This window comes from Sander lucioperca, chromosome 16 (assembly GCF_008315115.2).
Source record: "Sander lucioperca isolate FBNREF2018 chromosome 16, SLUC_FBN_1.2, whole genome shotgun sequence".
Classification (NCBI taxonomy): Eukaryota; Metazoa; Chordata; class Actinopteri; order Perciformes; family Percidae; genus Sander; species Sander lucioperca.
The window spans coordinates 22,096,211-22,124,065 of record NC_050188.1 but is presented as its reverse complement, the minus strand read 5'-3'; the positions used below and the strand labels follow the sequence as shown (position 1 = coordinate 22,124,065).

The 27,855-nt window shown below is 39.8% G+C and overlaps 3 protein-coding genes across 7 annotated transcripts; all 3 read right to left on the bottom strand.

The window, feature by feature from the left end:
• Positions 1–104: 104 nt before the first annotated feature.
• snx10a (sorting nexin 10a) lies at positions 105–3,870 on the bottom strand. Of its 3 annotated transcripts, none has more exons than XM_031323312.2 (7): positions 3,675–3,870; positions 1,647–1,701; positions 1,348–1,434; positions 1,162–1,262; positions 913–1,011; positions 597–791; positions 105–499 (listed from the first exon to the last, which is right to left on the bottom strand). In XM_031323312.2, exons 2-7 carry the CDS (start codon positions 1,677–1,679, stop codon positions 448–450), a joined length of 567 nt encoding a protein of 188 aa, XP_031179172.1. In that variant the 5' UTR covers positions 1,680–1,701; positions 3,675–3,870; the 3' UTR covers positions 105–447. The 3 variants fall into 3 exon arrangements, with proteins under 3 accessions (XP_031179172.1, XP_031179173.1, XP_031179174.1); XM_031323313.2 differs by having other exon boundaries at positions 105–496; XM_031323314.2 differs by having other exon boundaries at positions 597–758.
• Positions 3,871–7,440: 3,570 nt separating this feature from the next.
• On the bottom strand, positions 7,441–10,430 carry cbx3a (chromobox homolog 3a (HP1 gamma homolog, Drosophila)). Of its 3 annotated transcripts, none has more exons than XM_031323239.2 (5): positions 10,325–10,430; positions 9,210–9,369; positions 8,638–8,791; positions 8,342–8,436; positions 7,441–8,046 (listed from the first exon to the last, which is right to left on the bottom strand). In XM_031323239.2, the coding sequence occupies exons 1-5, from the start codon at positions 10,413–10,415 to the stop codon at positions 7,920–7,922; spliced, it is 627 nt and encodes a 208-aa protein (XP_031179099.1). In that variant the 5' UTR covers positions 10,416–10,430; the 3' UTR covers positions 7,441–7,919. The 3 variants fall into 3 exon arrangements, with proteins under 3 accessions (XP_031179099.1, XP_031179101.1, XP_031179100.1); XM_031323241.2 differs by having other exon boundaries at positions 10,162–10,331; XM_031323240.2 differs by lacking the exon at positions 10,325–10,430 and adding an exon at positions 10,041–10,311.
• Positions 10,431–11,597: 1,167 nt separating this feature from the next.
• nfe2l3 (nuclear factor, erythroid 2-like 3) lies at positions 11,598–18,568 on the bottom strand. The gene is made up of 5 exons (XM_031323210.2): positions 17,622–18,568; positions 15,697–15,777; positions 14,201–14,314; positions 13,558–14,014; positions 11,598–13,439 (listed from the first exon to the last, which is right to left on the bottom strand). Exons 1-5 carry the CDS (start codon positions 18,135–18,137, stop codon positions 12,664–12,666), a joined length of 1,944 nt encoding a protein of 647 aa, XP_031179070.1. The 5' UTR covers positions 18,138–18,568; the 3' UTR covers positions 11,598–12,663.
• Between the last annotated feature and the right edge of the window lie 9,287 nt (positions 18,569–27,855).

Below are 27,855 nucleotides of genomic sequence, written 5' to 3'. Positions count from 1 at the left end.
TACAAAAATGACATGCTGGCCAAATTCAATATTATACAAAATATTCAATAAATAAGAAGCAAGCCTTGTTTCTTTCCCCCTTTAAACCAATATTTCATCCATTGTTAATTTATAAAGACAATTTATTGCAGCCATTAACATAAGTATTAAAATATTTTTTTCTAAAAATCACAATTGTATCACATGTACAATTCATATCTCATCCCTTGCTATCCTCCGTACAGCTTCTGTGCACATAAAAATGTATACATAAAACATGATCTTTTTTACAAGACACACTGAATTAAATTACTATGGTTTTGCTTTAAGAGAAAACTAAAGCTCATTAAAACAACTGTCTAAGGGGACTAATGAAGTTAATAGAAAGGTAAAACATGTTCTTTGGAAGGAAAGTTAAGATAGATAAGCAAGAGCTCCATGGAGTATCTCGAAGAAGGGGACGGGGCTTCATCGCACTGAAGTGTCCACACTTCCTCCCAAGCCTGACGAAGAACAGCTGCTGTGGGAGGAAAAGGGATGGAGGGGGTCAAATTCAGCATTACACACTGACAATTATTCTTTAAAAAACATGTAAACTATTCTGTCCAAACTGGTACCTTTCACAGTCAGAGTCAAAGGAGGCCTTGTCTTCTAGTCTGCTGATGCAACCGCTGCCGGAACGCTGTATGGCTTCAGCCACTGTGTAGCTAGTCTTACCAGAAGCACACTTTGCCATCTTTGTGATGCTGAGGTCTGACTGCAGGAACAGATGGAGTCGACTGTCCGATAACAACAAAGGTATTTGAACAACACTAGAGAAGAAAGGATATTAATGGCACAATGTAAACCAGTGAAAGTAGACATCTAAAAAGTAGTCAGCAGATTCATTCTTTACAGCCTTGCTGCCATTGCTTTACCTGTTCAGCAACTCACCTTTCTAAAAACTCCTGGAAGCCCTTCATCCTCTGCAAGACCTGCTCTTTGTTCCCCGGACTGAAGAAGGGGTTCCAGGGCGGCAAGTTGGGTAACTCCCTGGACAGAGAATAACTTAAGAAAATGCACTTTGAGAAAACGTATTGCATGCTCAATTAAAGTCAGATACAATGGACATCTGATTCATTGAACTAAGCCAACACATGTCAATAAATAATATGGATCTGAAATATGAACTTGTTAACATACATGATCAGAGCATTCTGTTCCAGACAATCACGCAGCCAAACAAACTCACTGTAACGCCGCCTTACACTGGAAGTCTTCTTTCGAAAACACATGCTATTGGTCTTCAAAGAGAGACAGCAATTTAATAGACTTATTACATGAAGTGAAAATTACCCAAAAGACATTTTTCTCCCAAGTGGCACTTACTTGTAAACAAATCTCGTAGTCGAGGTGTGCGTGCCAGAGGTAATCTTTAAGAAGCCTTGGATTGCGAACACAAATGCTGATAAACTCCTACAAAATCCAAAACCAGGGTTCCATTACATGACAGAGTTGTAAAGATGCATGCGTTTTAAATGAAAACACAACAAGATGTGTTTAAGCATAAATATTTTCCACTGGGCCTCAATTTTGGGACGTTATCAATATGTCTAACCAGTTGCAATTGCACATCTACAAAACAAACAGGAGGAGATTAGTGTGAAGAAGCATGCTTGACCACTTACAGTTTTTGACAGATTCTCTACCATACTGTCCATGGTGGGGACAAAAACCTGTGACCTGAGAGAGAAACAAATGGAGTGTTGCATTGAAAGTGATCTGTTCCAACTTATTTTATTTAGCACAAACATACTATTGCGTTTGGTGACCCATTGAGTTTTATAACAGGCCGTTTCAGTACAACTGTAATAAAAAAAATTAAAAAAATTAAAAAAAAAAGTAATACAGTAATAAATCTGGCGGACAAAGCCCATTGTTTTCAAATGCTAGATCTGTTATGTACAGTACAGGCCTGGCTGGTAATTAATACTTTAAGGACTCAAAAGTGCAAACATTTGGAGCTGATGAAGGATCAATGGGAACAAAGGGCAAGGTAGGAGGATTTAGCTTGAGGGGGATATCTTGACCCTAAACACGCATACACACACAAACACCAAAACATACACATTTCAATGATAAATGCCTTTTCTGGCACACATAGGCAGAAATACAGGCTAGCTGATTGTGTTTTCACTGAAAAACTATTGCTAATATTATGAAAGTTTGCCAATAAGATGCAACATTTTGAAGCAAAGCAAAACTGCTGAATCACCATTTTCTTCTTAGATACTATAAGTGACTGCATGGATGTTCAAACAAGACATGCCACAGTGTTCCCTTCTCTCACATGACAGATATATCTTAAAGGCTTCAGCAATGTGCTGGATCATCAGCCCATTGACACCTTAATGGGACACAAGCACTGAGTCCAAGAGGAGTGAATCAATATGTAGATTACAAACAATGATTCTGCGGCAACCTCCAAGAAAGACTCTGATCCAAACTCCACAACATGAAATCACATGCCATTATAGACTCTTCTAATCAGATATACCCTGTAATAAGATGTCTTGCATGTTCATGGCAATTTATTGTTCACGGTAACAGTGCTGCAGTAAAATTATTCACCAAGTCCTATAGCACACGTGTCAAACTCAAGGCCCGCGGGCCAAATCAGGACCCTCGCAGATTCTGATCCGGCCCGCATATCAATTTAGGTTTACAATAAATTTTGGTCCGCCTAGTTCTGCGCCAAACCAAAAAAGATGGGAAACCGTTTTTCAAACTGCAATTACTTGACAATCAAAGCTGAATTTGGCAGATTTGCCGACATTAAGAATAAGTCAGAAATTCCCACACAACCAGTGAGTTTGCATATTCAGGCCTGTGAAATAGGATGTTGTGAGTTGGCTTAGTGGTCACCGGCTTTTAAAAATGTAACCATTGTTTTGCTTAATCCAATGATGGCTAAGGAACTTTTTTTGCTGACTTTAGGGTTTTATGTGGACCAAATTGTAAGTGAGAAGGCTATATGAGGCATGCAGCAATAGTCAAAAGTATTTTACCTTTTTAAATAAAAGCATGTCAATAAACTATACATGTCCTACCTTAGTAGGCCCTTAGTGATTTTAAGTTGACACCCCTGTATAGGCTTAAAAGAAGAAAAAAAATAAAAATAAATCACTGCTGCCAAGTTCCACTCAATCTCGTCAGGATATGGGTGTAAGTTAAATCTCAATGAAGCAACTTCCTACTTAATATGTTCACATTACTTTGGGCTGCAATTATGCACTAAATCACTGATTTACGACCAAAAAAGCAGGCTGTCATTTATGTCATTCGAACACTGATCATATGGATCATGTGGCAGGGCTGAAACAAGGCATTCACATCTGCAGAACCCAGGCAGGCTATCCTGAATACAAATTGAGGTAATCGCATTTTTTTTTTCAACTATAAAACAACGTAGAGCAAAGTAACCAATCAGCAACTACAATTCCACGTGAAATGTATTACAAATTCAATTAATGATGAGAACTACCGTACTAATTCCTGTAGACACATTGACAATAGATTAAGGTAGGCATACGGCTCCAAAGTTTTTACTCGCTGCCTTTGGGAGAAAACCAGCTTCTGCAAAAACTACAATACACGTCTGCAATAAAACCGCAAAACATTCTCATTTTGATTCTAATTTGATCCATATAGCCTACCTTTCCGGGTCTTCACTTCCCGAGCAGTAACCAGTTGTTTGTGAACAAACCAGCTCAGTGGTGTGGCTGAACGTGGCTTAAGGGCTCAGCAGTGCAGTGGACTGCTGCTAATACAAAATGTTAACCACTGACTCGATGCTTGTGTTCAGTCTCTCACAGGCCCTATCGTTATAAAATATACACAAAATAAAATGTCATCTGAGACAACGATATCTGTTTGAGTGACACATGGTGACTGTGCGCTGAATGGCGACCTGTCCCTAATTCCTTCACTGAATGGGATCAGTTTAACTAGTATCACCTGGTGGGAGGACGCGACCTAATGCTGATGCAGTGGAAAGTAACAGGACGGGTGAACGATAACATAACACAGATAATACCAATCAAATCTGGACTGGAGTTATAACAAATTCACCATCAATACTATTGATATAATTATCAAATGCATTGTAGTTTTTAAAGCTTTTTTTTATATTGCCAAGTGTGGTGCCATATAGCCAAACCTATTAACAAAACTGTTTGAAATTAGCATTGCAGTCAGTCCATTTCTTCTTGTAAGTGGAAGTTGTGTTGAAATGTTCAAAGACAATAAATCTGTGTCCATCCCAGGGTTTCTATAACAAAGTAAAATGTCTTTACTGCATTGTTCATATTGCATGAATAATATGCATATTGTCTTTCTCCATATCCAAATTAAATGTGCATATGCAGTAAAAAAAAAAAAAGACAGTTTCCTTTGTTAATTAATAAAAAGTATAGTCAATATCCAACCTAAACCTTTCACTCAGAGCTATCACTTTTGAGGACTCCATGTCCTCTACATATACCATACTTTATTGTCTGATTCCAGTATTTTTAAGTTTTAAATTTAAGGACTGTTAGGTCAATCAAACTTCTATTATGAGCAGTGTGGAGAAGACTTTCAAAACAAAGGTAAACACTTTAGAACCTCATGTTTGGAAATACAGTCAGACTAAGTATGCACTTATTAGAAATATATTTTGAAAAAAAAATTCAAGTAGCTACTTGCAGACTTTATTTTTGGTGTCTATGAGACATACACATCCTGGCTATTGCCCTCATTTTATGATATATTTTATGTTGAATCCCAAAGGACATTTGTCCTATACCTGGTGCCCTTTGATCCATTATCTTCCAGATGAATTCTACATTGAGTGACACCCACAACAATCATATTCACATCCACTCATAAAAGAAACCAAGAAGAAGTTACGATACAGTGATAAACAACTCTCTGGTGCCCATGACCAATTGGTGTGTAATATGTATTAAAATAATGTACCTCAGGTCATCCACAACAGTAAACTGTAAGGAAGGAATGCGGCCACCGACCACCCTGCCACAAAATGAAAACTCTACTCCAGATGGAATTTAGAAATGCATGGTGATTTTTGCAGGGTGCAGTCTGTTACTAAGGCAGTGTGTTGACCCTGGACAGGCAAAGTAGGCATTACCCATATAGAAAAACCCACCACAGTATAGCACCAACAGTCTTAAAGGTTATTTAGGGATATTCTATCATCACTGCATAATGGTTCATTTGAACCAACACCCAGGATTTTCTCTCAATTCAGCATGCATCGGTCACTTTTACTTTTTCACCAAGTCTGATGCCAGCAATTACTCTCCTGACTAAGAACAATGTCAATTCCTGGCCACACCACACTATACTACCATGATGGGAAGTATACTATCACAACTTGTGCATATATTGCCAGCAATTACAGTTTACATTTAAGAATAAAATCAAAGAGTTCTCAGAAGTATATTCCAAAAGTCCAGCCCAGAAGTGGAGGTAACTAGTGGGACATGCTCATAAACACTCTTCTACCTTAGGTAAAATTAGCCTCCATTTTACCTATACCTTAGGTAAAAGGGAGTCTATGGTCTGCTCATTTGCATATAAAGGTCCCTTTTTCTTTTGGTCTAGTCAGCAGATAAAAAGCTTTTCAGTGGCTGCTATTCACTTTCAAAATGTCATGATAAGCTACAGGAGAACAGTTTTATCTGGGTTTGAAGTCTCTAGACAGTCTATTTGCCTGGTGATGGATTATAAGTGCAATTCAAAAAAGTTTTAAAGAAAAAAAGCTGACGGGGAACAGCTCCATGATTTGGACTAAGGACAACCATCATGTGCTGTACACAGAGCCACGGATAACATCCTGATAATACAGGCAGGAATGTCCACACAAAATCCTTTTTATTACTCATATTGATATACAGTATATATATTTTTAAAGTGCTTTGCATTTGTTTTACGTTACATTAACATCCCGTATCTAACAATTTTTCAGCTTCGACCTGTCAGTTTGTGTCCGTGACACGCCACGCAGCAATATGACGTTAACCCAATTATATTTTCAGAAAATGTTCCATAGGAAGTGCTTGATAATGGGTTGACTCTTGTTATTGTAGAGACATCATGGGTAGTTGTGCGTTGTAATATGTGATGATCTGAGATTAGGATGCAAGTAATGGCTGTGCTGCACTGATTAGAGGCTTGACTCAATCAAGGTATTTCTAGATTTGAGATGTACCATGACTCACTTGTTGAAACTCTTGCTTTTTTTTAATCTACATTTTAAGAAGAGACCGTTGTCTTTTTGTTTAGAGATGTCATGGGGGATTTTTCTACAGAACCCAGAAACTCTTGTGAGTAGCCTTAGGAACTGTATCTATACTAATGCACAAAGGTCCAAAGTCCATCCTCAATACCCTAATGACAGTCATGAGTTCTCCACACTGCTGCAGAGCTGGCCATGCCATCTGGCTACATGGCCCGAGAGACACCCACAACTGCTGAACTTATTAACCCAGCTGTTTGTTAGAGGTAAGTACTGAGCTTTAATGATATTGGAGGGTGTCCCCACAGATTGGCAGGGGTTGAAATGATTTACTCAGGTAAAAGTAGCAATAGAAAGATACTGTCATAAAATAAGTCCTGTATTTCAAATCTTACAAGTTACAATTAAAAGCAAAGATGGACTTCCATCAGGATTATTTAGCTTCTCTCTCAAAATGCTGTAAAAGTGCTTACTACCCACATATGTAGATTGACCTCAGATTCAGGTAGACAAGAGGAGTTGAGGACATATCCTAAAGACAACTGTCTACATGTAGTGTGCCCTGTGTCAGAAGCAATAATAAACTGACAGGGTCTGTTCACTTCTCTACAGCATTCATGTCGGGGCCATTGAGTGACTCCGTTCTTTAAGACTGAAGTATTACTATGTAAGCTCTTAGACCCTCTGACATGTCATTAGCAGGAAACAAGAAAAATTAAAACATACTCAAGGTTAAAAGGTCAAACATGTCCTTATTAGGGGCCAGATGAAATACTTTCATGAATGTGGTCAAAGATTTTGGAATTTTGTCTTTTTAAAATTGTTTTTACTGGCACCAAAGGCAATGATTAAAATTGGAATATACTCATGAACATGTACATAGACCGCCAGTGCAAGAATGAAAACCAAATCATAATCAAAATGTAAGCTCTAATTTGCCCACAATTCCAGTTTTCAACAAATGATCTTGACCAAAATAAATCATGTTGTAAAAACATAGATTAACATCCACCTGAATCTGAGGCCAGTGGGTAGTAAACACTTTTACAGCATTTTGAATACAGCCCTTAATTACCATTTAATTTGTAAAGAAAAAAAAACATCCATAGTTAAGTCTGCACATGTATTTTACTTTGCTAATCCATAAGACATTTTTCCTTGGAACCATAAAAGCTAAGCAGTGGAATTTGGTCACATAAAACCTTTATTTAGAACTTCAAATCATATTTACAGACAGTTTACAAAATGCACTTTCAGAACAAAACAGCAGTAATGTGGAAAACAAAAAAAAAAAACAGCATCATGGTGATAGAAGAGGTGGTTGACACCTTAACAGACCAAAGTAGCCATTTAGAATTTACAAACTTTGACCAGGAATGAATATGGGCAGTGCTGGGTTCTATCAAAGAGTATATTTTCTAAACTGCCATCACATCAATTAGTGTATGATAATGGAAGACTTATTTCATTATACATAACACCCACCCCCCAATCAGTTCCGCTTATATGTACAACAACATAGCTCTCCTTGGCGGCCATACAATGCGAGGGTTGAAACATCTTTGAAAATAACTAAAATAGCTAAAACTAAGAAGCCAGAGGAGAAAAATTCAGTCCTGAGGAAAAGGGTGCAAGGGACAGCAGGGACCAGACGACAGTTCTACTGAGCCTCGTCCTCTGGACAGGAATGCCATGTCAGTCTCTCCTCATAGAAGGAAATGACCACCTGAGGGCAGCGAGTGTTTGCCTCACGGGCTGGGACCAAATCTGCTTCATCTGAGTCTTTCCTGAAAGGACAAAAAAGGGGGAGAAAAACATTACAGCAACGGTGGACCCTCGTTTCAGCAAATCATTATTTTTCACCTCAGGTTAGACGTTACTTAAACTTGAGGGAAATTCTGCTACAGCAGCAGTACCTGGCTGAATGTACATCTTACTTATCTCTGAGTGAGACAACAAAACCAAGAGTCTCATCATAAGTAATAATGAATTAAGTGATGGGAATACGGAATGTTTCAAGTGCAAAAAATATAACCGTTTGAGCTGTGTGCACACCAAGTGACTATTTCCTTCTGTACTCACCATTTCATCAAGAACATCAACTCCCCGCTACTGTCTGTTGCGCCAATTATTCGTTCTGGGTCGAGGTTCCTAGCAAAGCCACGTGGTTTCTCAGCCTACAAGTGGTGACAACAATTGCTTTAACAATTTTTGGTTGGGCCAAACAACAAAGTTATGTTTACATATGACATCTTTATCATTTTTCAGAATTTGGAGAAATTGTCATCATGTGAAGGATCCCCACTGCTAAATTCAATTGGTATCATTTCAAGTAAAATGTGGGTTGGAGAGGAATGTGAAACTGTTGGTGAACTCACATCTTTCTTCTTGGCTTCCGTCTCTGGCTCATCTGTTGATGCCTTTCTCTTAACGGGAGCAGGCTTCTCCTTAACGTTCTTCTGTGCTTCCAAAAACGCTGAAATCAGTTCTGGACAATCCAGGTTCTCCTCTGGCTCCCAGGTATTGTCGGCCCTAAATAAGCAGGGAGAGGGTCACCATTTGCACAAAACATCCCTTAACCCTTGTGTTGTCTTCCTGTCAACCTTGAAAAAAAAAAAAAAACACCTTTTTTTCAGTTTTTTTTTGTTGCTTTTTCCAACGTTTTAAATTGTTAAATTTTTCTTCTACACATTTTCAGCGCTTATTTCTACGTCCCATATTTTCTGATATTAAACAAAAATTGAAAATGGGTCAATTTGACCCGAAGTCAACACAAGGGTTAAGACAGATTTCCATAGAGATGTAACAACATAGTTAGGCCTAACTAGCTTCTATGCAGAACGGCAGCTTATTCATGCAACCAAAATAGCTATGGACAAAAGCATGGCACAACCCCATACCAGGGAAGCACTTCCAGCTCAGCAGGGGGCAGGTGTCCCGAGGAACTCACTCTGTAAACCCTTTCCACTTCAGGAAGAATTCCACTTTCCCATTGACCAGACGTTGGTCAAGTACTTTTTCCACAACAAATTCCTCAGGCTCTTCCTGTGTGTCCTGTGCATCCTTCTTCACGTTACCCTTGGTGTTCTGCTTCTTGCCCATGTTTTGCACTAAAAACAAGTAGGAGTGTGAGAACTTCAACTGTTTTAAAAAGGTTATTGCAATGCCATTCAACTAATTCACATGATATGCATAAAGATATTGCTCTTATCCACATTAAGTTGAAGGGAAGAAAAGTGAGACAAAAATGCTTATACATCGGTACTATTAACGTTTTAATGCTACGTTGCAAACCAATTTAGCTGACGTTAACGTTAGGTGCTGTGCAAAAGAATATCCAAAGCCAGCCAAATCCCAATATAACGTTACGTAGGATAGCCTACGTGCAAACTGTAGAGTTCATTAGCTGATAGTATTACAGACATTGGCGGTTAATTAAGATGCGTGGTGTGAAGGAACAACTTAAGTTAGTGATGCTAACATTAGCATTTTCAACAAGCAATTTACGTTAAACGCCAGGCTCGCGAAGATAAAAAAAAACAAAAAAAAAAACACTCAAGGCCCAACGGATGTAACAAAATCCTGATATAGACATTTCTAGTTTTATCTAACGTTAGCTGACATTAATGTGACTTAGCTAGTCAAAACATTGCAGTATATTTTGATATACGTTAGCAAACACCAACAATGTGTTGTAGCTAGCTAAGCAGCCTTAAGTTAAATGGTAACATAGCTAGCTAGCTAGCTAATATTGTTGTGGTAACGTAACGGTATGGCTCACTTTCTGCGCACACTGCGTTGCCTGCAACAATGTCCAACTTGCAAAAGAAAGCTACCGTTAGCTTGCCTGGGTCAATCGATTATGATGCAGCGTATAAAATAGATTACTACTGCATACGCACCCTAAAAACAACAGGAACGGCTTCAGCGATGCCTTCTTAACACGCGGTCAGCCTTCGCTTTATCTCGTCTGTAGCACTGCAGGGCGGTAGAGGCGCCAAAAGCTAGTCGTAGGATTTCTACTTCTACGGGAGCCTAGGAGGAAAATGATTTTCACTCCTTTACCTTTGCGTTTGCGCCTCGTGCTATCTTCTTCTTTAGGGGTTTTAACTGCAGTTGACAACCAACGTATTACGTGCATTACTGCCACCTTCATCTTCGGAATGTGGATCAGCGATTAGATCCATTAATCCTGTTTCTCTGAGAAACTTAAAAAAAAAAAAACTGTTTGGCCCACTGAACAAGTCAATTCATGTTATTCTATTAAGAGCAATTCCAGCCTAAAGCAAAGTACTGCAACAGTCAAGAACATACATATAGAATAGAAATATTACAATAAAAAAATATGTAAAAGGCACTGTAACAAATACCTATTACAGTCCATGATTACATGCATAACAGACTCCTCGTTGAACCTGACAATGCTCACATAAACCACTTGGATGCTTTCTCAGGATCTAAAGTGTGCAATTTAAATTGGAATGCCCACGTCATTCAGTTAAAACCACCTCTTCTTTTCTTGACCTATGTTTCTAAATTTTGAACTATTTAAAATTGTACAGAAACCACTGCTCTTGCCACCCTTCCATTGCTTTATTCCCTTCACCTCTGATTTGCTTAATAAGACATGTGGATCTATAGCATCTCTCTGTTCAGCTTGTTTTGCAAAGTCCAAGACACAAAACTCAGCCACTGTAACATGCTATTTAGTGTTAGCCCTCAGTCCTTCAAAGGCTGTGGTACAAGGACCATACGGTCTTAAACTACTGAAGGATTTGTTCAGACTACATCATTTTCCAGGTTACGTCCCTCATCAAAAAGCATAATTTAGCTTGCGGATATCCTGCGATCAATGCTGGTTATTCAAAGAGGTGTAGCTATGCTCCTAAAACAGTGACACAAGAATGAGACAGGCTTTTTTTTTTTTTTTTTTTTTTTTTTTTTAAAATCAGAAAGCAAAAGCATTTCAAATTTCCTAAGCAAAATCATACTATCAACAGTCAACAATCATCATGCAATCAAAAACATTTGCACCCAGAAACAAAGAAAAACAGTTTGAAATTTATACAAACAGAAAGTAAACTCTTTTTCACACCAGAAAATTAAAAACACATTTGTGAGGAAATAGAAGAAATACTTCACGAGTTATACCATTACTTTATGCACCTTTCTCCATTTAACTCACTCACTCAGCTGACAGACGTGTGCCCATGAATGGCAAATGTTACCAAATTCTTATTTTAACTCTCAGATAATCGCAAATATATAAAAAGCAACATCCAAATGACATTCAATCATATTAAATAGAGATGGTGATTGTATACGTTTTTTTTTTTTCAGGAAATGGGATGGTTTAGGGCCATTTAAATAATGAATTTGTAGTTAATGAGTGCATTTAAGTTCCCCTAAAAAGGAAATTGTTGTATTTAGCCAAAATCTATAACAAACTAAGGCGTGAGGTAGAATATAATCTTGCCAAAACGCTTATGTAACTGAAATAAAAGGGTTAAGAAAAATTGTGCTTGAAACAAATTATTCAATATTATTGAAAAAAAATTAGATGGTAGCCTCCTAAAAAACATGTTTGTTATGATAATGTGCATCTGTGGATCATGTGCACACACAATAACCAAAACATGTATCCAATGCAAATTAAGGCCTTGTCAGTTTAATCATTGGTATATTGTATGTCATCAAGACATAAGGAAAAAAACCATTCAGTACAAATTTCTACTGAACAATACATGCCTTTAAATATCTGAAACAAATCTGTAAACTTTAGCAAATGTCCCGATATTCTCATCACTGAGATAAACCTACCATTATGAAAAAAAGATACTGCCCTTGACAGTCTCACGATGCATATACGCATTTCAGGAACCTCAGAAACTTTAATAAATACCATCTTCAACCTCCTCCTTATACTAAGTAGGGATATATCGAGAGGCGAGATTACATGGAAACAAACAAACAACCATAATCCTCCCTACAAGATCTCTATCCAGTAAGTGTCACACTGCTGGCCATGTTGACAGACATGCCTGGCTGTCTACGTTTGTAAGACTTAACTTTAATGTTAACAGACACAAAAGAGACTGGTAGCATCACCAGCAGCTTAGCTGATCCATTAAACTGCCCATGGTGCCTTGTCCATCTTCAATAAGCAAAAAAATGTCCAGTGTGTAAGCTACATTTTTCCACATGAGAAATTTTATTTACAGAGATTTTAATTATCTATGTTCTGAGTTTCTTTTCTTTTTGCAGCTTTTATCGATTTAGGCTCCCAACAGTGGTGAATCCAAACGCACTTTTGCAAAACAGGAGATCCCAAAACCAGAGTCAGGCAAGTAAGCTCAGAAATATCCAAAAACCTAGAAGCTCAAGTCTCAGCTGGCAATACTGCATCATTGCTTTTTCTCCTTCTTCCTCTTGTCTGTTTTGTTGCCTGTTGCTGTGGAGACAGCAGGCCGTCTTACAGGCTGCACTACAACCCTCCCGTTAGCCCCGCACTGCAGGGTGAATCTTTCTGGGTTCAGGGGCCGTCCTGAGTTGTCCCTCAGCCGGGCCAGTACGTCTCTGGTCAGCTGCTTTATCTGCTGGCCCACAGCACCCATTGTCTTGGCTGTGAGCTGTTTCTCCCTCAGTAGCCTGCCTCTCTGCGCATGCAACCTTTCCACCTCCTCCTGCAGCCCTGTGATGGCATCTAGTTTGCGCTTCCGGCAGTTTTGCGCTGCCAGTTTGTTCTTTCCCCGTCTGCGGATATCCCTCAGGAGGGTCACCTGTTCCGGGGAGAAGCCATGACCGTCAAGGACCTCCAGGAACTCCTCCACAGGCATGTTGACAATCTGCAGGACAGAGAACGGAATGCACAAGGCACGGGCGCGCAGCTCATCCCGACTCAGCTCCCTGTCTTCAAACCTTGGTCCGTCATCATCATCTTCACTGAGAGGCTCCTCTTTGATACCTTTGTGAGGAAGTGTTACTGGTGGTTGGTTGAAGAAAGCAGGAGATGAGTAGCTGTGGTCATGCCACACACTCTCACTCAGATCAACTGGTGACCATGTTGTGTTGTAGTCCATGATGCCTTTTGAGGGGACTGAATCCACCTCACTGCTGTAGCCTGTAGCTCCACACTCATCCTCACAGTATGAACTAGATGACGATGACATCTCGGATGAGCCTGAATGAAGGAAAAGTTAATTATTGTATTAGTGTGTATAACAAAATAATTCTTGGCTTCACAAGCCATGGCAATAAAGACATTTAATCTACAAGTATTTGTAAAGATTTGAACCAACCTGGGGAGACTGGACCTCCAGAGCTGCTCTCCAAGGAGAGACCCGAGTCCGAGTCCAAGTCCTCGAGGACCTGTGGGTCTATGCTCTCCAGAGAGCTCATCAGCTGGGTGTCCAGGCCTTCCAACCCTAGCTGATTGATCTGGTCAAACACTGCCTCATCCAGACAGCCGCCCAGTGCACTATGCGATGACACATTTCCAGTTAAATTACATACTGTAGCAAAGGGAAGAGCAGCCAGACCCACTGCCATCCCTGGTGATGCGTCCGAGTGCGAGTCCAGTCGTAAGAGGGTTCTTTGTTGTTGGGTGACTGGCCTGGACTCAACTCTTTCAGACGCCACACCAAATGCTCCAGCACTGGTTACCATAGCATCATGCAAACTGACATCCTGGCTGATGGCGCTGGTGATGTCTGTGCCGAGGTCTGACAGACGCTCAGTAACAAGGGAGTCCAGGTCCTACACATCAGACATACGTTTTAGCAAAATTTCAGTCTTTGCAATGTTGAAAAACCTCCACAACATGTAGATCACAACAGGAAGCAAAAACCTACTGATCCATCTGAATTACTCTCTGCAAAGTGACATTATGCTTTATATAAAATATATTTCCAGGCTTCTCAGGAACATTAGAAGACCACTTACATCAAGGTCAGTAACAGACAGAGAGAGTAAATTGCTCCAGTGCTGGTCAATATCAATGGCAGGAGGATGTTGGCGTGCTGGATCAGACAGTGCAGTGATGCCTTCAAGCAGACTCTGAAACAGGCAAAAAGAAAATACAAAGAATACCGCAGGGACAGAGTAAAGCCCAGTTCAGACCAGAGATTCGAGACGAGTTGAAACTTGCAACGCACCGGTCTGAAACCTGCCACTTTACACCAATGTGACGAGATGGTGTATAATCTCCATAGCAACGACTCTTTGTACTTCTGTTCTAACTTCCGACTTTCAAGCTTTTTTGTAGCTTGATATTTAATTTGTTGCGTCCAATTATGAATGTCGATAACGTAAGTGATAGTGAGATGCTTGCTACAGTTGCATTTCCAGTGATGAATTCACTGCATCTTAACCTCTCTCTCTCTCTCTCTCTCTCTCTCTCTCTCTCTCTCTCTCTCTCTCTCTCTCTCTCTCTCTCTCTCTCTCTCTCTCTCTCTCTCTCTCTCTCTCTCTCTCTCTCTCTCTCTCTCTCTCTCTCTCTCTCTCTCTCTCTCTCTCTCTCTCTCTCTCTCTCTCTCTCTCTCTCTCTCTCTCTCTCTCTCTCTCTCTCTCTCTCTCATAACGATACCGTGCTCGCGGGCAGTCACTGAACCTCTGTAAAACTCTGCCATTTCGTTTGTAACATAGAAATAAAATGGATTATGGATCATTTAATTTCTTTAGTTTGTAGGTGACTTTACAAGCTGACTTCGCTATTGGCTGTTGAAACAGGTGATGTCCCTTACGATCTAAAACCAGCCTCTGGAGACTTGACCAGCTGAGTCGCAGGCAACGCCATCACCCGGCTTGAGTCGAGCTGAGACGGGCCGGTTCAGACTGCTGCAACTTTTCCCTGCAGAATTTTAAAACGGTTCTGTCTCGTATATTTGGTCTGAACTGGGCTTTATATGGTATGTTTATGCAATGTCTCAAATGTGAATTAAAGTATTCATGCCAGAGTTTAAAACCCTTCCACAGTACATGCTTTAATATATAACTTAAAAATACAAGAGAAAAACTGCTGAAAATGCATAATTATACTCTTAAATCCTTTTGAAAGCTAGCTGTATAGAACATTAGGAAAGAAAACTGAAACACAAAGTCTTTCCCTGTGAGACACACAGTAATTGTTGGATTTCAATGTCCCTAATCTTACACGGTGTTAGCAAAACAGCACTGTCATCAGAATGTTACAATTTGAGTGATAGTCATGTCAAAATGTGAATTTTGGATTAAAAATCGGTACGTCATTTTTAACACTATCACGTGACTGTAAATCCTATGAAAGCATGACGAGCTCATTGTGACACACATGAACACTATTAAAAGACAACCAGTATAGCTATGTTTCAGTAAACTTTTTAAAACACTGATGCAATGTGCAACATTTTCAACAGTATACAGCGACAAACGAAGGCAACTGTGACAAACCAGCATCATACCTCTTGTTCCAGTGTGGAACTGTGAGCCAGCTGAGTAAGTGGGACAGGTTCTTCCTCCTCTTTAACTTTAACATCCTCCTCCTGGTAAGTCAAAGAAAGGCAGATGGAGAGAAGGGGAAAGACACATTTGGGGATCAGGAAAGGATTCAGGATAGAAGAGAGGGGAAAGAGAAAAAAATAGTCAGTCAATTTGTTGGCTAACATCCAAAGACCTAAAAAGACAATTACATTTCTGGTTTCCCAAATCCCACTATCACAGATAATTGGACAGCTCAGAAAATGTTAAAAACAAATGTTCTGACTGAGAAAAAGGTTTGTTTTAATAAGCGGTTGTTGTAACTCTGGAGGAAACAGAGACCGCCTGAACCCTAACTTCTTTCATTGTCTCATCAACTGTGGTCAGGGCCTTTTGCATGTTAGAAATGCATTAGCAGCTGTATTTATGTATGAAAGTGGGGCTTAGGATTTATTGATTTATTTATTTATATATATATATATATATATATATATATATATATATATATATATATATATATATATATATATATATATATATACACACACACACACACACACACACACTAACAGTTAGGCTAATTACTCCCAGAGATGACCCAACCCGGTTAGATGTTGTAAGACACTCCTGATTCACCAAGTTTTGCTCAAGCTCTGTCTGAGCTTGTCGACTTCTACTGGAGTAGCTTTTCCATCTTCAAATGGCCCAGCGAATGTAGATAAGTATTGATTATTACTTTCAAATATCACAGGTGTAGTCCTCTCATTTGAAACACTGTTTCTAAAAAAAAAAAAAAAAAAAAAAAAAAAACACAAAAGCTTACCCTTTACTTGTTTTACAAAAGAGTGGGTAAGGTAAAAAAAAAACATGTGTCAACATCACATTATCCATGTGAACAAGAACCCTGGGAGGAGGCAGTGTCCAAGTATGGACCACCGCTTTTGTGAAAGCAAACAGGGTGTGGGTCTAAGCCTCACTTCTCCGCCTCTCAAGGCCCACAGCTGCTGGTTGAGTCTAAAGAAAGGGGATAAAGTTACACAATTGGCGACATCAACCGTCCTCAGGACATAACATTCACCAAGCAGCTGTTTCTACCCCGAGCTAGAAAAACTGAATCACTAGCAGAGTTGAATATAAAGGTCTGGGTGTGATTGCAGAAATCTTAAAAATATAATGGCAGTCAGTCACATATTACAGTCAATTGGTTATTATTCTTACTTTTAGTGTTTAACAATAACAAGTGAGTGAACCTGAGTTAAAGTTTTACAGCTGCCTGGTCACACAATACACAGGTCTTATTAGGGTCTCATTTGTTAGGTTAATTCTGCTGCCCTGACTATTCAGACATGGCTTAATGTGTCACGTTCCATAGTGAGAGTGACAGGTGCAGCAGACAGACGAATACCTGTAATGCTGTACAACTAACTAGAAAACTAACTATACTGTCTTCTTGTTAACTGGTTATATAGATAAGTCAATTGTTTAACTAGACCAGTTAGGTATTTTTTAAACTGAGTTACCAAATTGTCATGAACGTCCCTAAATATAACCAAGCAAGAATTAAATCACTGAATTGCAACTGGTAGAGCCATACAAAGTGAAAGTGAATGCACATTTCAAGTGTTGCCGACAGGTTGTTATCACATTGTGTTGTTTCCTGGAGCACAAGGAAATGTTACAAAATAATAAGTTACTTGTTACATGGGCACCCATCATAACATGGGCAGGTGCTGCTTGTTAGCTAGTAATAGCATTAGCTGTTCTGTTAAGCAGTGAGGAAGTTTTAACTCTGGTTCTCCACCTCAGTCAGTCAATTTATTTAGCTGGGCAGCCAACCGTCTTGGTCACATAGCTTAATAGTTAGCAGCAAACTCTGTTTCACTTTATGTTACATTTCACACACACTTGCCTCTTTAAAAAACCCGCAGGCTCCAGCGCTACAAGGTCTTTGTCCGAGTTCAGGGGTTGTTTTGCACACCTCTTGGCCACTGTCAGGCAGGTGTTCACTGTCATTCCTGACTTCGTCCCCGGGGCTTTCTAACCCTGAGTTGGTGTCAGTGTTGTTGCTGGTTGAAGGCCCACAGTCAGCCTTGTCAGTGGCAGACACTTGGTGCACCAACCATGCGTTCAACTGTGTGGGGAACCGCGGTGAGCCAAGGGTCCTCACCTCGTCTAGTAGCCGGCGACTTGCAAAGAAATAGTCCAACTCGGGACATTTTGGGTGCACACTGTATCCGTCAAGAGTTTCTCTCAAATTATGAAAGGGTGTCTGGGTGTAGGCTGAGCTAGGACCCACGCTAATCTCTATCAGAGGCGTATAATAGCCGCTTAAGTAGCTGTCGATATCCACACGAACTCCAATCAAACTAAGTAAGATCGTCAACTGAATTAGGCCTTCTGTGAGGTATTTTTTCGCGATTTGCATTTTCTAAATACTTTTAGAGCTGCAGATAATTGCGAAATACTGACCCAATAGTTCCTCTTTCCCGAATGGACAAAGGGAAAAGGCTAACAAAAGAGCACGCCTCCCCCTGTCAGACAAAGAGGCTGTAACGTACCGGCGAAATCGTTAGATAGCTATGCTAGCTGTTAGCAGTGAGCCATCAGCTTTAATAACCGGTTAATGGGAACCTCTTGGCGCAAACATAGCGAAAACGATGCTCTTCAATTATTCGTCGGCGGCACCTAGCTATCAAAACCTTCTTGACGTTGCTAGCTAATTAAACAGAAAATGAAACATCTGAAAAGCTAAATGCTGTCACCGTAGTGTGTGCTGCTACTGGGGAAACTTCGTTCAAGGATTTACATAGCTCATGCAGATTGGTCCGAAGCGCTCGCCGCAACAGATTGTGATTGGACAATAAGAATGTCAGTTGTATTTTTGACCAATGAGGGTAAGGGACAGTTGGCGACTATCTCCAAGTCACCAACCCCCATCACAAACAACACACGTTATTTACAGAACTAATAGCAGAAACTAAGCTCATTTCACTTCAGAAATATCAAATATTGATCTTTGTTGTGTTCGTTTCCTACGTTCAACAACAACATTGACCCCGAAGGGGGTTGTCAGGAACAAGGTTAAGCTGCAGTTCCGGGATGTTTGTGCTACTGACCAACATCACTTGTCCCATGTGTGACCTACTGGTTAAAAGCAGAATTACAATTTGAACTTGTTCAACTATAACCTAACCCTAACCCCCTAACAAAGGGAAAAGCCAACGGCGGAATTCTGGCGTCTACAAAACAATTTACCCTCTGGACATCTAAAACAAATCCGTCTAGGCTATAGGCTACTTTATTCCTGATCATTGGTGGAAATAAAGAAACCAACATTCTCTCCAGTAGGCTAGGATTGTAAGAAGGCTTCCAGATAACATTTTCTATGAAAACGTGTATGCAATGCATTGTTATGGACTAAACTACCCAATAAAATAGCTCCACCTCTACCAATTTAAACAGGTTAAACTGCGTCAGTAGGCTAATAATCCAATACACTATTGAACACACTATCGCAACAATGTTACTTTATCTGGATTGAAACATTAGTCCCTCTCAGATCAATATTTGCCATTTGACTGATGATGTTGTTGATGATGATGTAATGAGGTCATGTTATCCTTAACGCAACCATTTGGATCTTTCAAGGTCTGTCTTGTCAGTGGTTTTATAGTCAAGGATGTCAATTTAATCTGAATATTGTTTGTTTAGAACTATAGTTTTGAATACCCTATAAAACTCCTCGTTGTTCATATTTCTCATACATTTCACCTAATACCAAAAGGGTGAAACAAGCTGAAGTTGCCACTGTAAACTTTTTGAGGTTGTCCCCTCCAACTGAGTAAGATCGATCAACTGATATATATTTTCCTGCAGTTAACTTCTGCTGCAACAGAGACACAAACTGATCCTATGACGAAATAAGGAATGAAAATCGCTATAGGCTATGACATTTTTGTTTGTACCTTGTTTCTTTTCTAATTTTACAATCACAATTTAGAACCACATGCACAAAATAAATGATGAACATTACACAACATCATTGTTTTGGAGGAGCTCAGTCTGTCCTCCAAGATCTCAGGCGTAAACTGCATGGCCTTTATCAAGGCAATAACAAAAGGGATTGATTTTATGATACTCATGCCTTGATACACATGTGGCTGTCCAGAATAACACTTGGTGGTGTTGTGATTAGGGCTAACCTTGAGTTAAATCTGAAGAACAAAACTAGAAGATAGACAGAATTAAAACAGAAACTGGTTGTTGTACATTTAGAAAACATTTATTGTGAGTGAAAATTGTAAAATAAATACAGTATCCACTGTATATCCAGTGGTGGAAGAAGCATTCATATCCTTTACTTAAGTACACCTAAAAAAAACTAAAAGTCTAGCATTCAAAATTTGACTCAAGTTAAAGTACAGAAGTATTGGCAGAAAAGTGCACTTAAATATCACAAGTAAAAGTATTGATTATGCAGAATGTGTTATTGTTATGATAGTTTTTGCATCACAGGTACTCCAATCTAATCTTATAAAATAGTACTTAAGTACAAGTACACATAGATACCTTCCACTCTGTGTTTATTACTGTGTATTGTTGATGCCTATGATTAAACACATCAAATGTTACATTTCTTTGTTCATGTTGATATAAATGTAAATGGTTTGAATTGTCAGAGGAAACAGGATGGGCTACAGGCTGAGAGGCTCCCAGTCACTGGGCTGGACTTTGCTGAAGGCCGATACACATGAGAGTGTCAGTTATCTGGATCGTTTGCGACCCCTGCTGTCGAATAGTGGAAACAGTAATGTATATCTATTTTATGTCGCTTTTCTACTGCTCAAATGAAACCAAGGTAATAACTACAAATGACCCATATTTTGTAGACTTTGGGTTTAAAGGCTAGTAAACCGTCCTTAGCAAGAAGAGATGAAGAGGTGAATATCCTTTTTTATGTCTTTAGGTTTCGACTGATAAAATGATGATATAAAACCACGACTTTTCTATAGGCTGCATTTTACCATATATATTTTGAATTTATATCGTTTTCTTATATTGCTTTAGTGGAGTGTAATATGAGAACCGCGCGTAGGCTATAAAAGAAAACAAACATCTATCACTTCACCCAATAAATAATGTGAGAATAAGCAGTTGAAGTCCAAATGAATGAAACACTTCCTCTGGGTATAAGCTAGGCTACTGTAGTGAGTGACCTATTAACTTCCGAGTGTGGCGGCTGTAATGTAGTTTTCACTGTGCACTGCAAATCCAAAATAGCCTAATCCTTTTGGAAAGTCTGCATAGACTTTGCCATTGCATCACAAAGAAAAATCAAAGAGAAGGACAAAGAGAAAATCATATTCAATTGCAGGAACACTAATGAGCGACACAAGTTCAACACACATAGCCAGTCAGCTTGGTAGTCTCAACAGCAGACAGTCAGTCGAGTCCTCCTGCAGAGTGAGCACAAAGTGCAGACAAGTCAAACCTGCTAGGGCTGATTACACACCACATCACACTTCATTTAGGATCATGTTTAGGATGCAGCTGCAACATTGTAGACCAACAGCAAATTGTGGCACAATATTCACACAATGAGCAACATGTCGACCATAGATATTTGAAATTGTAGGCTATCACCGGCAGATATGTTTGCGTCCTATAAGCTGTTCGTTTATGCGCTGCATCAGAGTCTTGCAAAGCACAACCCCCCATTGAAAAGAACAAGTGACATTTGCGGTCCGCCTCATGCGAGCTTTTACAGATTTGACTTGGTGGCACGACAAATCCAGCCTAAACGCTCCAAATCGCGTTGCTTTAAAAAAGCTGTGAAGAGTAATCTACTCCAATTGATCTGACGCCAGTGTGCAGCCACTTGATTAATCCACAAGTATTTTCATTACGATGTGAAACACATTTAAATCAACTTTGTGAACTTCTGACAGATTTATTAAGGGAGCACTCTTAAATCACCCCCACATACTCCTCTGAGGACGAAGCTGATTGGTGGAATAATACATGATGTGGGAGGCTGTTGCGCGTGCGTATACGTGTGGGTCCCGCAAAGACTCACGGGAAACCCGAGGGAAATCGAGGTGACTTCCATGAGACTATTTTATCGTTATATAGTATAGTATTATTAGGCTATTATTTTTTAGCTCACGTTAAAAGTCCTCCTTATACACTGGTTTAGAGTTAGATTTAAGTCTATTCTGAGTGCAAACGTTTTCATATTATATTTTAGCCTAATTTTATGTATTTAGGCCTATTAAATTACTTATTATCAGACTTTTGGGGCAGAGGAGCACTTAGTTCCACTCTTCATGAAAAGTGGATACAATTTTATTTTTGAGCATGAGCCCATTGATAGATAGCCTACCTTATTCAATAATTACTGTATATGGCATCGGTTGCAGGTTAAATGTGACAATTAAATTAGTAAAGCAAAATACAGTTCAATATTGTATACAGCCCTATTTAATCACTTGATTTTGCAGTAATGATATTACATTTGAAATCATATTATCTGGTATGTAGGCTATAATTAGACTTTTTGGAAAATGATAGCATATGTTTTTGCTAAAAAAAACAACTAATTATTTGTTTTATGCCTTTAAAAAAAAATAGGCCAGTAGGAATCTATTCTTCCAATTATGTGTCAATAGTTAAAGCAAATGTAACTGTTTTAATTCATTGTAGAATATGCTTCTTTTTTTTTTAAATTAACGTACAAAGCAAACACAACTTTTTTAAATTCCCTTTTTTTCTGAATTATACAGACAGACAGAATTATAATTTCCTATACCCAATTATTATAACAATAATTGTTATTTTGATCAAACATCTAAAATACTACATATAGGCTACTTCTGTCTAATTGTGTGGTCAATTTATGCCTAGGATTTTTATGATTAGGAGCTATTGCATTAAATTAATGGTTTACCATAATTGCCTGAAAATGTGTTTCATCTACATCTATAGACACATAAATGTACTAAATTTTGAAATATAAATTTTTTTTTAAATGTAATTGCCACCAAGTGTAAACGTATTTGGACAGTATTGTGTAGTGTCTGGCACTTGCAGTTGTATGTGTGTGTGTGTGTGTGTGTGTGTGTGTGTGTGTGTGTGTGTGTGTGTGTGAGAGAGAGAGAGAGAGAGAGAGAGAGAGAGTGAGTGTGTGTGTGTGTGTGTGTGTGTGTGTGTGTGTGTGTGTGTGTGTGTGTGTGTGTTCTCAGCCAGCGGAGCTCTGTCCTCCAGAGAGCAAAACAACCGACTGGCCGCATTCTGCTTCCAGACCCCGTCGCTGCTTGATTGACACCCGCGTTTAGCCAATCAAACGAACGAATCGTTATCCGGACTTCCTATTGGTTCACCGCTCCTGCTAGCGTCCTGCATCAGCCAATTACAGAGGATAAATCATCATAAAACGTATGATAGCTGTTCTGGCAGACTCTGTGGCGCCCCGCAGCGGAGGCATATGGAAGCAATTTTACATCGGGCTCGTTCTCTGCAAATTGAGTTGTAATAATGAAAAATGCATTGCTATTTGCAGGGCTTTATTTCTTTTCCTTTTCAATACAGGTTTTGTTTTAATGCTGATGAACTGTGCAGACCTCTTCTACATTATGTGTCCCTGTGGTATGCAGGAAAGGACTGCTTTGTGTTAGTCTAGTTAGCAATGTTTCTACTTTATTTTAGCAGCAGTAATACATCTCCCATTGACAGTAATAGGACTGTTGTTTTTATTACCACTCTAAGTCATGTAGACACTATAATTCACAACTTTTATTCCCATTTCAGTCTCTAACATGTGATCATATTTTGCAAAACAATTGTTTTGCCCAACAAGTGTTAGTGCAGCAATGCCCACAAGGGTGCGCTACTGTTCAAGTTTTGTGGATCATAAGGCCTGACCTAATAGGCTATTAACTCCTCACAACTGGAACCTTAGGAACTGGACCTGTTCACTAATTGAAGTGTTGCAGCTCCATAAGGCTCTTTGCTGTTCAACTGAAAAGAGACATAATTATGACCAGTAACATCTCACTCTTAACAAAAAAAATATCAAAGCTGCTTTAACTACACAGAGCTCTTCCTAACTTTCTTCTCCCTCCTTTTCTTTCTTTCACCATCTCTCAAGAGTCCAGAGGCTGAGCAGCAGGGGCGAGGCGCTGACAGATTTTCTTTTTTTTTTTAATGAGAAGCAGTCATGGATTTGATGTCAGAGACTGAGATGACCGCCTTGATAAAGTTGGTCTGGCTCACTGAGATTGGCAGCCTTCTCCTTGGAAAATAAAACAGAAAGTCCCTACATAAACAGAGGAAAATGGCCCTGGCCGAGCAGAAAAACAGATCCTGTATGATGTGACCTGGTAACTTTGAAACCAAATCAACGCAGACGTGTATGGCACACTCACGCCATCATATGCAGTGCTACACCAATGTTAAAATTATCCTTATGTGCAACTTTGAGGAAAAAAGTAGAGTGACTTAAACTTAAAATATTAATGTTTGTGCATACTATGCGTGTGCAAGCATACATGTGTGTTTTCAGGCCTATCATGCCTTTTTCTGTGCTTGAAAGAAACCTCCCTGTACCCGCTCTGTTCCTGTAGCTATTGTGTCTGCTTCACTAATGGACTCCTCTCACCCTGTCTCCTTTTCCTCCCTCTTTCTTCCCCTCCTTTTTCTCCCATATCATATCCATGTATTCCCCCGGGGGCTGATTAAAAGGCTTTCTAGCTGGGGTGAGGGGAGAAGAGAGGAGAGAGAAGAGCAGGAGATGGGGGGATGGCAGTGGAGAAGAGTGGTCCTTATTACCCCATATGTCTGGACAGGAGAGGGTAGAGTGGAGGTCCTCTTCCAGTTAATCAATAGAGATACATCCTGCTACACTCTCTCCCTGTCTCCCTGTGTGTGTGTCTCTCTCTCTCTCTCTCTCTCTCTCTCTCTCTCTCTCTCTCTCTCTCTCTCTCTCTCTCTCTCTCTCTCTTTCCCTGTCTCCTCTTCCCTCCCCCCTCAGACTCTCACATTAGAGATAATGTGTCTGGTATTGACAGTGCAAGGTCTGGGTACAATGAGAGAAATACAGTTCTGCTCTGTGAGGTTGAGTTCCACGTCAAAACTCCAGAATCTGACTTGCTGTTTAACCAGGTTGATTGTGTGTTACATCCTTTCATTCTTGGCCATTTACTATGAGATTTACTACAGACTACTGATTTCAAAAGCAATTCTTCTTCTTTTTCTTCTTCTTATTCTTGTGCTATCGTGGTAACATTAATGATCCATTTAAAGATATTTAAAGTGTGTAGAAATTGCTAAAACATGCATACATTTAGTAGTGAGGATAACTTGCGTTCCTCTAATGAGAAAATGAATGTAAAGGCATTACAATTGATTATACTGGCACTTTTTCCCAGCAAGGTTTACCCACGGTATTCCAGTATCTTCCAGGAAGCTGATGTGTGTAAACCCTTTTATCCCATTAGCCATTGATTTTCATGGTCACAAGCTGACTTTTTTCCATATTCATATCATCGCTGTTTGGTTGAAACATATTAGTTAACTTCAGTAAGTTTAGGTCCTTAGGTCCTGTTTTGTTATAAGTAGGTAAAACTGAAATATGTCAGTAAAACTGAAATATGTCTTTCTATTGTGACATACTTAAGTAGTTATTTTTGGATCTACAAAACACACTGCATGTGACAGGAACACATATTTTCAACATGGCACCAACATAAAAAAAGAAGATGTTGGTAGAAAGTAAACTAAATCATCTATTTGGACCACCGATGACATTGCAGTACTGATTTGCTCCAGGTAATAGAGGTATAAGTGCTAGATGCCATTACTGAGCAAGTAAAGTTGCAGTGTAACTTTAGAAAGCGATGACATTATGGAGCATGTTTTGAGTGGTAACATCATTACCAAATGCAAAATTGCATATAAAAAAGGTTATTTAGGGGAGCAATTAGCCTGCTAGAGGAGACCGACTGGAACAGACCATTGTTGACTAGAACGGGGGGATCCCTGTCTCCCCTGGCTGGGCGAGGGTCATGTGGGTATCGCCCTGCAGGGCCGCAGGGCTTCAGACGCAGAGACTTCTGAGAGATGCCTTGGTTAGCAATGGGGAGAACGACCTCTGACCTCCCTGACTCGGTAACCCCCGGGGTCACAGAGGGAGGGGCCGACGCTACGGGGGATAGGCTGTAATTGATGTGGGGAGGGAGAGAGGGAGCCCTGCGGGGGCTGCTGGAAGCAGAGCGGGTGGGAGGGATAGAGGGGAAACCCGAGGCTCCAGAGAGAGACAGGAGTGGCGTGGTGATGAGGGCTCTGGTCTGTGTCCACGGGTCTACAGTGCTGGTCTGGATCTCATGGGAGGTAGAGTGATCACGGTCATGACTGTCCAAACCGCAGACAAACCTCATTAGTTGAACTGACTGGTTAACTACACAGGAAAGACAATCAAAATCTTGTATAATACAAAAATAATATATTCTGCCTATTAAATGTAACAGCTTGAATTTCCTTGCTGTCATATGCAATTAAACACATCTTAATTGGAACAGTGAGGTATGTCACATGAATGTCTTATGTTTGATACTTTGGGGCATTTCAAGTATAAAAAAGCTTTGAAAAGACTAACTAACCCAAGGGGTTTCCACTTTGCCACATTCTCTGTAATCACTAACGTACAGCTGCTGTTACGACTGTGAACCCTGAGCCAAACAAATATTTGCTGTTATGATAACACTGATTTATCCATATACAGACATGCAGTTAAATCTGTCTCCCCTTTTGAGGTAGTTGTCAAAGAATTGAAGTCTTTGCTAGTTTTTGGCAGAAAGTCACAGTTGCTCTTTCTTCAGTCAAAGGCCAAAGGGCACGCTGAATTGCTGGGGTCTGGGGAGGAGGGGTGGACTAGGGAGGCAATGGCTGACAGATGTTTACAGAGGCCTGACTGCACTTCTGTGACCATAAGAAGGGAGAAGGATTTTGTGTATGTGTGTGGTTTTGCTATGACTCACAACCACCACTACTACCACCAAAAATCCCAGTCCCACTCTATCTTCACTGTAAGGAACATGTGGTGAATGCTACTCTTTGCTGTGGCAAAAACACTGGGCTCCCCTGTCAGCCTTTGGCAGCTACCCTATCCAGATGGCTTGGGTCTTTCTCACCAGGGGTCTTGGCCCAGTTAGTCCTGTGTAGGCCCCCTATACCAACCATCCCATCCATTTTTTTCCCTCCTCAGTGTGGACTGGTTCCTTGACTGCCCCTCTTTCACAGCCACAGGATTCCTCAGCGCTCCATGTTCGAGCAGGCTGCTCGAGTTACCAGCAACCTGGCGCAGATCGTGTCAAAGCTGTTATTTTAGAGCACTGGGTGAGGAGAGGGGAAAATGTGTACGATGTTTGTAACTGAGAGAGATTCTGAGTTTCCTGTCCACATCATAGCACTCTTGAGGATTCTAGTCCTGTCACGGCGTCGAACATAAACATGTCCTCCCAAAGCTATTAACACATGGTCAAAAAAAAATAGTTTGAAGGTGTATTGATGATCAGTGTTGCTAATCCAGTCTGTGCTTTGGGTTGCAGCTCATCCTTAAAAAATGTGAATGAATTCATAATTCCCACATGCCTGTTCTTCAATTATAATGACACATTTGGAAATTCAAACGGAACGTTTGGAAAACAGTGAGTTGAATTTTATTCGTGATAAAAGTAATAACCTTAAATCGACCAGGACTAACATGTAGATTGTGGAGCGGGATTTAGTAAGCATATTAATGATGATGACCCCTGATTTGCCATGCTTGACTAGGAAAAAACAGATGGTGTTATGAGGGAAAAACTATTTGGCTCGCAAAGCATTGCATGATTCCAATCCCTGTATTCCAATCCAGGGTGGAAAAAATAAGGAAACAAACAAACAAACCCTCATTGGAAAATATAACCACTCAGCCAGCCATATTTGCCTAATACAAGGCTTTCATTGCTATTTTGTGTCATGTGTTCAAAATGTATTTAATTTCTATTCCCAGAGATGGTGGACCCCACAGTATATATAGTATATGTGTTGTAAAATAAAAATAAAACAAAGTGGAAAGAACGCACCACTTCAATTATAATAAACAC